The sequence below is a fragment of the Myxocyprinus asiaticus genome, chromosome 44, assembly GCF_019703515.2.
Source record: "Myxocyprinus asiaticus isolate MX2 ecotype Aquarium Trade chromosome 44, UBuf_Myxa_2, whole genome shotgun sequence".
Lineage (NCBI taxonomy): Eukaryota > Metazoa > Chordata > Actinopteri > Cypriniformes > Catostomidae > Myxocyprinus > Myxocyprinus asiaticus.
The window spans coordinates 18,033,609-18,045,678 of NC_059387.1; the positions used below are offsets into that span (position 1 = coordinate 18,033,609).

Genomic DNA, 12,070 nt, shown 5'->3' on the forward strand with positions numbered 1-12,070 from the left:
GTCTTAGTGTGATGGTTTGGGGATGCTTTGCTGCTTCAGGGCCAGGGTGACTTGCAATAATTGAGGGAAACATGAATTCTGCTCTCTACCAGAAAATCCTAAAGGAGTGTCCTAGTCAAAGTCCTGACTTGAACCCGATTGAGATGTTGTGGCAGGACCTTAAACGGGCAGTTCATGCTCGAAAACTCTCCGATGTGACTGAACTAAAGCAGTTCTGCAAAGAAGAGTGGACAAAAATTCCACCACAGCATTGTGTAAGACTGATCTCCAGTCATCGGAAGCATTTTGTTGCAGTTGTTGCTGCTAAAGGTGGCACAACAGGCTATTAAGTTTAAGGGGGCAGTTAGTTTTTCACATGGGTAATATAGGTGTTGGATAACTTTTTTGCTTCAATAATATATATATATATATATATATATATATATATATATATATTTGAAAACTGTATTTTGTGTTTACTCAGGTTGCCTTTGTGTTATGTTATATCTCGTTTGAAGATCTCAAATATTTAGTATGAAAAATACACAAAAACAGAAGAAATCAGGATGGGAGCAAATACTTTTCCACAGCACTATATATATTCAAACCTGTAATTGGTATTTGTATGGGCAGTTGTTTAAGGTAAAATAAAAATAAAAAAAATTAAATTAAGATGCCAATAAATAACTACTGCACAAATCACAGAGTTTCAGCAGTTTTTCCAATTTCAAGAACCACTATCACCACTCGACAAAAGCAATCTGCCCACTCCTGTGCTTTCCTATCAGGTACCATTGCCTGATACTGATGAAAAAGATCTGTTTGTTTTTCTCTTGCTATCTGTCTAAGGAAATAAATCAGGTCTTGGGGCCACTTTTAAATTTTATATGACCTCTTTGCATGTTCATAACTGCTTTTGGAATTTTCCCAAGAAACTAACATTTCAGGAGCTTTAGCATTAATCCCCTAGCTTGATCTGTCTCTGCAACTGCAAATTGCGTTGTTATTTTTGTAACATTATTTGTTCATTATTGTCATTTGTCAGCAAAGCCAATAAAAAGAGATTTAAAATCCCTTTGGGAGAACACCAAATTCAAAAATTGAGACACATTTTTTTATTTGGTCTGAGCTGTAACATGGAGTGTATTACTACAAAGATAAATACATTTAGTGTTAAAGTTAGTTTTTCAGTGTTCTGTTTTAATGGAGTGCCCCATCATTAGTTCTGTTAAAGCAGCAGCTACTCAGAGTGAGGGGATGTTAGGGCAGGGCAGACTGCTTTTTCACTGTCAACATAAATATAATCTCAGTTGTAGCACTGCCTATTAGGGTAAAAGTTGCACTGTAGAACCAATGTTCCGCCTAATTTCAAATGTTGAATGATTTTTAAGAAAAAACTATTAAAGCATTTCTGACATTTTAAACTGTCTCTAATCATTGTAAAAGGAGAACTTCTTATAATAACTTGATTCATGACCAGGGCTGTCCATGAGCTTACTGTGTGTGGAAAGCCCGTAGATTTTTTATGTGCTAACTGTCATGAAATCTGTCAAGATCAGTGTCTAAAAACAAATGTACTTCATATTAGCATGCATACAGTAAGGATAAGGTAAAATGTTGTTCTGGTTGTGGAGATTATAGCTTCAGGAAAAATATCTACTTGTTGGCTTATTTACAGTACAAAAATCACTTCACATCCTTGCAACTATGGACATTCTTATAATTAAATATGACAGTGACTAAACACTGCATACTGTCACTTTCTATTAGCACTATTGGGAATGATCCTTATCACTCTCTCTCGGAATATAAAGAATGGTTTCCAAAATATTGTGACAGCCAAGCAAGTATTTCAGGCAAAAATAAAATAAAATAAAAAAAATAAATAACCTGGGATGGCATTGAATACATAAGCTTTCTGCACAATAGTCAGCAAAGATAATTAGATGCTGGCTTATTTTCCATGCAAAAATAAAAAATACAATAAAACATGAAATGCATAATGTCTAATGAGCAGAATTTTTAGAATCATTTTTAAATGTTTCTCTAATGTGAAATATATGACAAAGGGCATCTTTTGGGTCCGGATGTAGCCTTACTCAAATATTGTGGTCATTCCATTAATCATTCGACAAAAACAATTTATTCCCTGCTGAAAAATAAATAAATATAACCAGCCTGGTTGGCTGGTCTTAGCTGGTTTAAGGTTTCCTAACTGGTTTATCTGTGCTGAAAGTGCATACAACCCTTCTAAATCCAGTCAACTGACTAGCTAAAACCAGCAAACCAGCTTGGGTTGGTTTAACTGTATTTTTTTCAGCAGGGTTATCCTCACATGCAACCCCATTTGTAGCCTGCACTTTATTTCTCAAACACAATCGTTCTCTTACGAAAGATAAACCCAGCAGTCAAAAATATAACGTTTTAAAATGTTTATTAGTCAGAAACACTAGGGGAAATTAATCGATGACTCCGTCTCCTAATGTTCATTGGCGCGAAAAGAGCGTATGGAGCCGCACGCGCAAATAATCCCTCGAAATTCGGACAGCGACAAGTTTATCGATGAATGAAGTTAACATTTGTATTGCCAGATAAAGAATAACAGTCTTATATGATAAAGGTGGCTGGCTTCCATGAGCCGCATAAGAGCTCTCGAGTGAATTTATAAAGGGTCTGTATGCTTCGACACTTTTCTTCAGTCCAAAGCCCCGCCATGTCCGCAGGCTGCAGATGCTCTTCGCCAGTCCAACACTGCAGGTGCATTTAATGCTTGGGGATGATGATAGTAGTTGTGCCTCACCAGATATCGTTTCTTGTCCTTACAGAGAGCCGTTTGCTGCTTGCCTGATATATTTAGCTCTAGTGCTGTCGTCTCTTTTGGATTCATAGGATCCTGCAGTCCGTCCGGTTTTGCAGTGCATCTTCAAGAACATCATCGACAACATAATATTTAGTGGATTACAGACCTATTTGACGAATAGTTGCTGCCGCATAAATTTAGGCTGTTAACATACCTCAGGAATGCAAAATAATGATTGGCCAACAGTCGGAGAGGAGCGATGATATGAATTAAGTCTTTGAGGTGGAGGAAAGCAGAGACGCATATGGAAAGGGTTTTTTTTTTTTTTTTCTTCAGTACTAGGCTACCAACCGGAATAAGGATTTTCTTCTCGCTGCGAGTTTTCTTGTTGAAGTTGGGTGTGCTCTGCGTTTTGTAAAGAAGAGAAACAATGGGGAGAAAACAAATCGGAAAGGATATTCTGTGAACTGCTCCTTAGATATGGATGGAAGATTTACCAACCTTTCCCCTTTATGAATCTTTTCATGGTGATACTGGAAAGGTGGCGCGATCAGGAAAAGCTAATGACGGACTTATTAATTCATCAAACGCATCAGAGGGGTTTGGAAACGTTTGGATGGAAATCGGGCGAATGTTTACATCCTGCTTTTATACGAAACTACTGATGAATAGTTGTGTATCTTTGGTGGAATCACCGGCATTATTTAATTACTAAGACATAGTGCATTAATGGGCTGTGAAATGTTGACATATTCGCGGTGACATTTCGCAAATATCGATCTTTTTCTTCTGAAAGTATTCCGATCTAAATGGAATTAGTTGAGAAAGCCCTTTGTGAAAGAAATAGACATGGTACATGGAAACAGGTTCCTTCACGGTGAGTCCAGCTGTCAGTTAACTTCACCCTCTGTCTCATTTAATGCATAAGGTTTATCTGCATTAACCGGTTTATTACACGTGCCTCTCTATTCCTTCATGAACTTTATGTGTGATTATAAACTGATGTAAATCATTTAATTGCAACTGCATATATGCACCCTGACAGCATACTGTAGCAAATTGTGGCAGTTTTGTGATACAGAATTTAAATAATCTTTATCTTCAAACTTATATCAAGCAGCAGTTGCATCAGTGTAATTGCATTTATTTCGCCCTTTATTTGCATTTATGTTTGTACTGTGTACAGCACATTTAGAAATAAGTACACCAGTATCCATATCCAGGTTTAGACATCAAATAAGGATATTTCGGATATGCATAGGCCACCTGATTTTCAAGCAAGTACTCTTAAAATGTGTTTTCAAATATCTGTTTTGTGATTTATTGAGCTCAACAGGAGTAAATGTAGGAACAACATCCTTCAAACAAACTTGGTGTTGGCTACTACTGCTTAATGAGCCCAAACAATTCAGTGCATTTTTTGATCTTCAATCCCTTGTTGCAGTTGTTGCAGGTCTTCTCATGCTTGGGTTGTCTGGGGCAACAAAGAAGGAAGCAGGTAATTATGTTTTGTCAGACTGAATAACCACCCACTCTCCATCTCCATGTTTCCCGGCAATCTCTGACATTTGACTGTTCTCTTGCAGTGAAAAACAATTCAGGGGTCCAGCCGGCAGGTCAGTGTGGAACGTGGATTAAAGAACCAGAGGGAGGCCTCTTCACCTCACCCAATTACCCAAACAAATATCCCCCAGAACGAGAATGCATCTATATCATTGAAGGTAAAAGCCTTCTTTGAGTGGCAAGTGCATTGCACAAACAAATATGTCATGTGACATGTGGATGATGGGGGCTGTTTGAATTGTGCAATAGCACAGGGGCAGTCTTACAGTGCAAGCCAAACAATTAATTGTTAGTGCCATTTAGCACAATTATGATATTAATTAGCTTTGGTATGCAATTGCATTTGCATTTAGTATAGAATAAAGATCCATAGACAAAATCAACAATCTCCCAAAATCTGAATTTCAGTATGATTACAGTACATTATTCACTGAAAATAAAACTGTTGCATCTGTTGAGCTACTGTGAGCCTGCTGTTATTAACTGATAATCAGATTGAACTGAATAGCTTGTAGCAATTTTCTGGCAATTAGCTGGTTTACACATCATAACACATTACACATCTTTTAACACTACAATAAGATTACGAACATCATGATATCTTATATTTGTAAATCATACCCTACATTACCCATGTGGTCTCCAACCTACAATTCTTCTTGAATAAATATATTTTCCCTTCTCTTCATAATTACATTTTAGTAATTTTGTGTGATGGTCATTCTTCTTCTGCTTTTATACCGGTAGAATTAAATGCACATGGATGCAATACATTTGTATCTTTGATCTCTGAAACTCCCTTTGTATGATAATAATGGTAGACATATGACATCATCCATCATTACCTACAACTGTCAGTCATGATAATTTTTTTGTTCCCATTTCTAGCTCCCCCGAGACAATGCATTGATCTTTTCTTTGATGAAAAGTATTCAATAGAGCCTTCATGGGAATGTAAATTTGACCATATTGAAGTCCGGGATGGGCCCTTTGGCTTTTCTCCAATAATTGGACGCTACTGCGGCCAGCAGAACCCTCCATATATCAGATCAAGTGGCCGCTACCTATGGATAAAATTTGTTGCTGATGGTGAATTGGAAGCCATAGGATTTTCTGCAAGCTACAATTTCACAGCAGGTACTATATACAGTTTTATGCTCCTTATCAACCTTCAACATTGACCGTGATGTTACAGCTTAATGGTCAGAGTTTATGTTGGCTTTTAATTTTCCGGTGTCAGTAATGTTTATGATTGTGACTCATTTTGAGCTGACCATTTTGGCTTTACCTGCTGGTCTTTAAGAGTTCTGGACCCAGTCCTGATTCACTAACCTCAGGGTATCATTATCCCCTGCATGTCGACTTGAATTCTTGATGCAATCAGAAACTACTGTTTAAAATCCAAGCAACTGATTCATGTGTTATTGGCAGATTATGGTGGGGTCCATGTTGTTTTTGTCCTAATCTGTAATTGACCTTATTGGTGATCATATTGAAGAGCCTGTATGTTCTCATTAATCTAAAACCTTTGAATTTAATTGTTTGCCACGATCAGTTCTTAGGTATTGAAAATTTGATCCACAATGAATGCTGGCAGTCTTTTCCCCCTTGCTTTAGATGTTAAAGATTGCCAATTAGATGACAAGTGGTAACATCAACATCATTTTGTGCATAATTGATTTCACTTATCATTCATCCTCAAAGGAATCCCTTGAATATATATAAGCGCATCACACAAAAGCCTGAACACTTGATTTTCTTCACACTCTGGTAGACGTCTCATTCATATGGTGTTAGAATTCACTACTTTCTGCTCATTTAACATGAGTCTTAACTCCAGGTAATAATGTAGCTGTGTTCAAGTAATGTTTGTGTAAATGGTGTGCAAACTGAATAGATAGATATTCTGTGAAAAATGCTAAAAGCAAGATTCAAATAAACCTACAACTAAAGTTGTAAAGGTGAAATAATTTCACAGAGTGGTCTAGCATTAAGGGCTTTTCAGATGAATTGCACAGCTATGGTGCTGAGTGCTAGAAAAGTAGCACACAATTTAAGGCACCATTGATTTAGAGTCATATTTGAGAAATTAGTTATCAGGCTCAGCTTTTTCCCCATCCCATTGTAAGTCGGGAGGAAATTCTTTCGCCAGGAGAAACTGTTCAGCATGAATGGCTTCACACTCTCCTTCCTCAATGTGCCAGGGAAGAAACTCAGCTTCCCCTAGTCTTGATAAGAAATATCAGTAGCATATCATTTACATAATTAAGGAGATACAAGTCCCTGAATTCACTTCCATTGATGTACCCCCATAAAAGTGGAGAGTTCATATGCTGTGCTGCTGCCAATGGTAACACATGCTAATGGAAACCGTGGTTTCGGCAGAGCTCAGGCAGCTTTGTCAGGCCAAAGAGGATGCTTACAGGGGTGGGGATAAAGTCTTGTACAATAAGGCCAGGAACACACTGAACAGGGAAATCAGAGTGGCTAAAAGGAGATACTCTGAGAAGCTGAAAAACAAGTTTTCAGCTAATGACCATGCATCAGTGTGGAGTGGCATGAAACAACTCACAAATTACAGGACTCCTACCCCCCACTCCTACCCACTCTGACCTTCACTTCACACAAACAACAACACCTCCTGCAACCCCCCTCCTCCCCCCTTCTGCTACTCAACCTGCACTTAAGATCTGTGAAGATGATGTGAGCCGCGTCTTTCGGAAACAAAAGATGAGGAAGGCTTCAGGCCCAGATGGCGTCTCACCAGCGTGTCTTCAATCCTGTGCTAACCAGCGGGCCCCCATCTTCACATAGATCTTCAATAGATCACTGGAGCAGTGTGAAGTCCCATGCTGCTTCAAACGCTCAGTCATTATTCCTGTCCCAAAGAAACCAAAAATCACAGGACTTAATGACTACAGACCTGTCGCCCTGACGTCTGTGGTCATGAAATCATTTGAGAGACTGGTGTTGGCCCACCTGAAGAACATCACTGGACCCTTTCTAGATCCCCTTCAATTTGCTTATCGAGCAAACAGGTCTGTGGATGATGCAGTCAACATAGGATTGCATCATATCCTGCAACATCTGGACAGACCAGGGACATATGCAAGGATCCTTTTTGTGGACTTCAGTTCAGCTTTCAACACCATCATCCCAGCTATATTCCAGAATAAATTACACCAACTCTCTGTTCCCATGTCTATCTGTCAGTGGATTACTAGCTTTCTGACGGACAGGCAGCAGCTTGTGAGACAGGGGAAACTCACTTCTAGCACCTGTACAATCAGCACTGGTGCCCCCCAGGGATGTATGCTCTCCCCACTACTCTTCTCCCTCTACACCAGTGACTGCATCGCCAAGGACCCCTCTGTCAAGCTCCTGAAGTTTGCAGACCCCACTGTCATCGGCCTCATCCAAGATGACTATGAGTCTGCATACAGAAGGGAGGTTGAACAGCTCTCTGTCTGGTGCAGTCAAAACAACCTTGAGCTGAACACGCTCAAAACGGTGGAGATCATTGTGGACTTTAGGAGAAACACCCCAACGCTGACCCCCCCCCCCTCACCATTCTAAACAGCACTGTGGCAGCAGTGGAGTCATTCAGGTTCCTGGGCACTACCATCTCACAGGACCTGAAGTGGGAGACCCACATTGACTCCATTGTGAAAAAGGCCCAGCAGAGGTTGTACTTCCTTCACCAGCTGAGGAAATTCAACCTGCCACAGGCGCTGCTGATACAGTTTTACTCAGCAGTCATTGAGTCTGTCCTCTGCACTTCAATAACTGTCTGGTTTGGTTCAGCAATGAAATCAGACATCAGAAGACTACAAAGGACAGTTCGGACTGCTGAGAGGATTATAGGTTGCCCCCTGCCCCCCTCCCTTCAAGAACTATACACTTCCAGAGTGAGGAAAAAGACTGGAAAAATCACTCTGGACCCCACTCACCCTGCCCACTACCTTTTTGAACTGTTGCCTTCTGGCCGACGCTTCAGAGCTCTGAGCACCAGAACCGTCAGGCACAGGAACAGTTTTTTCCCTCAGGCTATCCATCTCATGAACAGTTAAGGTGCCTTAGGGGGTGCTCTTTCTTCCAAAAGAGGAGGGAGGACATACATCTAGCAAGTAGGGGAGCAACTTTTCAGCTTCAGTAAATTCAAAAGTACTTAACTGGACCCAGAAACTTAGTCTGGAGAGAGGTAACCAGCACAATATTAAAACAAGCTGGAGGACTAGGGCTGGATTTTTCCCTATTTTTAATGGACTCTGTAAAGTGCCAACCAATGGACTAACTCTTTTTTTTTATAAAGGGCTTTTTTAAGTATGGAGACTTTTTCATAAACAGTGATTGAACTCAAACAATTCACTTTATTGGTTATTAGAGGAGCCAATAATTTGTGGAGCAATTTTGATGTGAACTGTAAATCTTTACCTGGAATCAGCCATGTTTTGAGAACAACAGTTTGTAGATATTGGTGGATCTGATTTGAACAACATTAAAGAATTGGCGTCACATTTAAGGATGTGGTCTCATCGACAAGTCAGTAGAGTTATAGACCTGGTTAAACAGAGACTGACTGTTGAGGAAGGAGAACTCCTCAAAAGCTATTGCTCTGGAACAGCTTTTCCCAATCACCTCCAACTGATCCTTATTCCAAAATACATATCACACCTGATCTTCAAGGACTTTCTGGGCCTTTGTTGTCTTTAAAAGGGTTAGAGGGTTTATCTTTGAATTAAATAAAAGTGAAGAAAACATATAAATGTTGTGTAAAAGTTTTAAATAAAAAAGTATTGAATGAAAGACTTGATAATGTGTGGAAAGAAAAACTGGGTGTGGAGGAAGAATGTAATCCAACATGGAGAGTTTTGTACAAACCATAGTTAACTAAAAGAGCAGGGGATATTCAGTGGAGGATTTTACATGGCGCAGTTGCTGTTAATGCTTTTGTTTCCGTTATTAATCATAGTGTGACTACTGGGTGCCCATTTTGTGAAAAGAGAGAGACTGTATTTCACTGATTTATGGAATGTATCAGGCTTTTAGGGTTATTTAGAGTTCTTACGAATTTATTTTCCAATTTTGGAGAGTTGTTTTCTTTTAAGAGTTTTATTTTTGGATCAAGGTATACCTTTTAAATTAGAAAAAGACGTCAGCTTTTATTCATATTAGTAGAAAGAACAAAGTTGAAGGTACAGCAGGACAGGAGGTGGTTTTGTTGTTTAGTTAAAGCAAGAGTTTTGGTGGATTATATATTTTTTATAGCTATGAACAATATTGAGTTTTTTGTAGAACAATGGTGTTGTGAAGAGGCTCTTTGTACATTAATTGATGACTTTTTAATATTTACACCTATTTTGGAGTGACATTTGAAATTCAAGATTTTTTTTTTTTTAACTCTAAACTGAGTATTGCTGTACACATTTTTTTGGTGTATTGAGAAAATAAAGTTGTGTTAAAATTCAAAATTCTCTCTCTCTCTCTCTCTCTCTCTCTCTCTCTCTCTCTCTCTCTCTCACTCTCTCTCTCTTTCTCTATCTTTCTCTCTCTCTCTCTGTCTCTCTCTCTCTCTCTCTCTCTCTCTCTCTCTCTCTCTTTCGGCATTAATCCCTCCCTTTTTTGCTATTACAGCATTTACTTTTCTAGGAAGGCTTTCCACTAGATGTTAGAACATAGCTGCAGGGATTTGCTCACATTCAGCCACAAGAGCACCAGTGAGGTCAGGCAGTGATGTTGGGCAATGGGGTCCAACCTAACAGAATTTTTTTTTATCTTTGAGACAAGCTTACCATGTCTCGGCAGTTCTCTTTCTAAAACTCCATCTTTTATAAATGGCAGTACGTTTGAGTGAGTTATTTTCTTTGCTGGCAGAACAAGGGGCAATACTTGTGTAAAAGAATCATTAATCACAACACCATTCGCTACAATGGAGTTTACTCTGTCAGTGTTGCTCAAAAACATCACAATTGCACTATTCATACGAGATGCGGATAATATACTCTCGAAACCAACCACCTCCGCTACCGCTAAGCTACACTGTTCCACCGAGCATTGTGTCTCGTGAATTACTTTAACACCATGCTGCCGGGTCAGTTTCTCAAAAGCCATAGACGCCGGTCTAGCCATGCCGGCGAGCAGCCACTGGCAATGGCTATTCAACTTTAACACTTGCCTACTACCTTACAATATTCTCCTCAACAAAACATATTCATGATTGCTACCTCAAAGAACTAATATAATAAAATAAATAAAAAAAAACTAAATGATAGAAAAGTTAGAAAAAACTCACACACTCCGTAGAAACCGCTCACACTCTCACACGCCAACTCTGCCCACTCACTCACAGCATCCGCTCAGAGAGAGAGAGAGAGAGAGAGAGAGAGAGAGAGAGAGAGAGAGAGAGAGAGAGAGAGAGAGAGAGAGAGAGAGAGAGAGAGAGAGAGAGAGAGAGAGAGAGAGAGAGAGTGTGTCCACATACACATAAGTGACGTTTTGGACATAAGTAACATGCATCTAATTGTAGACATATTCAACTGCATCAGCTCCGGGATGTCAGGAGTTTCTAATTTTAGTTGTAGTAATTAAAGGTGTCTTCAGACAAGGTTATTAGTTTCATCAGAAATCATAGACGCATGGAATAACCCATCAGCAAACCTAAACTTTGGATGGCTCCACAATGTAAAAGTGCAATTATGTGCACTCTGTGTGTAATTACTTCCTGATACAGTGTGAAAATATAAATTGTGTGCAAAACTGTGTGTAATCACACCAACATTCAAATACAATTAATATGCAAACGTATTAAGAGTTGTTTCAGTAGTTGGTGTGTGGGTGATTCCATGAATACGGTGCCTTTTAGGCCCTTCACCTCTAACTCAACTTTCTGTCAGTTATCAACATTTAATCTAAAACATGCTTTTAGCTTATTTATCTTATTGCCATATTTCATTTTTTTCTAAATATTTTTTTGCACAATGGCTGGATATTTCTCAAACATGTTCATCCTTCTAACAGAGCCCACAAGCCGAATTCTATAAAAAAAATTATTTCATTTGATTTATTTATTTATTTATTTTATTTATTTTTTCCCTTTTTCTCCCAATTTGGAATGCCCAATTCCCAATGTGCTTTTAAGTGCTCGTGGTCGCGTAGTGATTCGCCTCAGTCCGGGTGGTGGAGGATGAATCCCAGTTGCCTCCGCGTCTGAGACCATCAACCCGTGCATCTTATCACGTGGCTTGTTGAGCGCGTTGCCACGGAGACATAGTGCGTGTGGAAGCTTCACGCCATCTACTGCGGCAACCACACTCAACTCACCATGCACCCCACTGAGAACGAACCACATTATAGTGACCACGAGGAGTTTACCCCATGTGACTCTGCCCTCCCTAGCAACCGGGCCAATTTGGTTGCTTAGGAGACCTGGCTGGAGTCACTCAGCACACCCTGGGATTCGAACTAGTAAGCTTCAGGGGTGGAAGCCAGCGTATTTTACCACTGAGCTACCCAGGCCCCCATATCATTTTATTTATTAAAGTTTAAAAAAAATACAGTATGGACCAAATGTGATTGAAAAACAGGTGTGATTTTTTTTTTTTTTTTTTTTCATTTTGTGATAAAACAATGAAGTAACAGGGTTGAACATAGAGTAAGACTTGGTCTCTATTCACTTAATTTACTGTTTGTGTGCTTTTCTGACTTTGCCCTTTTTTTCTCCATATTCTA

At 39.3% G+C, this 12,070-nt stretch overlaps 1 protein-coding gene across 4 annotated transcripts in view; it reads left to right on the forward strand.

Annotated features, from left to right (window-relative positions):
• Window positions 1-2,461: 2,461 nt before the first annotated feature.
• Window positions 2,462-12,070, forward strand: part of LOC127434305 (neuropilin and tolloid-like protein 1) — a 200,729-nt gene continuing 191,120 nt past the window's right edge. For all 4 annotated transcript variants that reach the window (XM_051686948.1, XM_051686950.1, XM_051686951.1 and 1 more), the window contains exons 1-4: window positions 2,462-3,656; window positions 4,224-4,277; window positions 4,366-4,500; window positions 5,231-5,479. In XM_051686948.1, coding sequence (XP_051542908.1) covers window positions 3,629-3,656; window positions 4,224-4,277; window positions 4,366-4,500; window positions 5,231-5,479 — 466 coding nt within the window. In that variant the 5' untranslated portion in view covers window positions 2,462-3,628. The remainder of the gene's footprint in view (window positions 3,657-4,223; window positions 4,278-4,365; window positions 4,501-5,230; window positions 5,480-12,070) is intronic.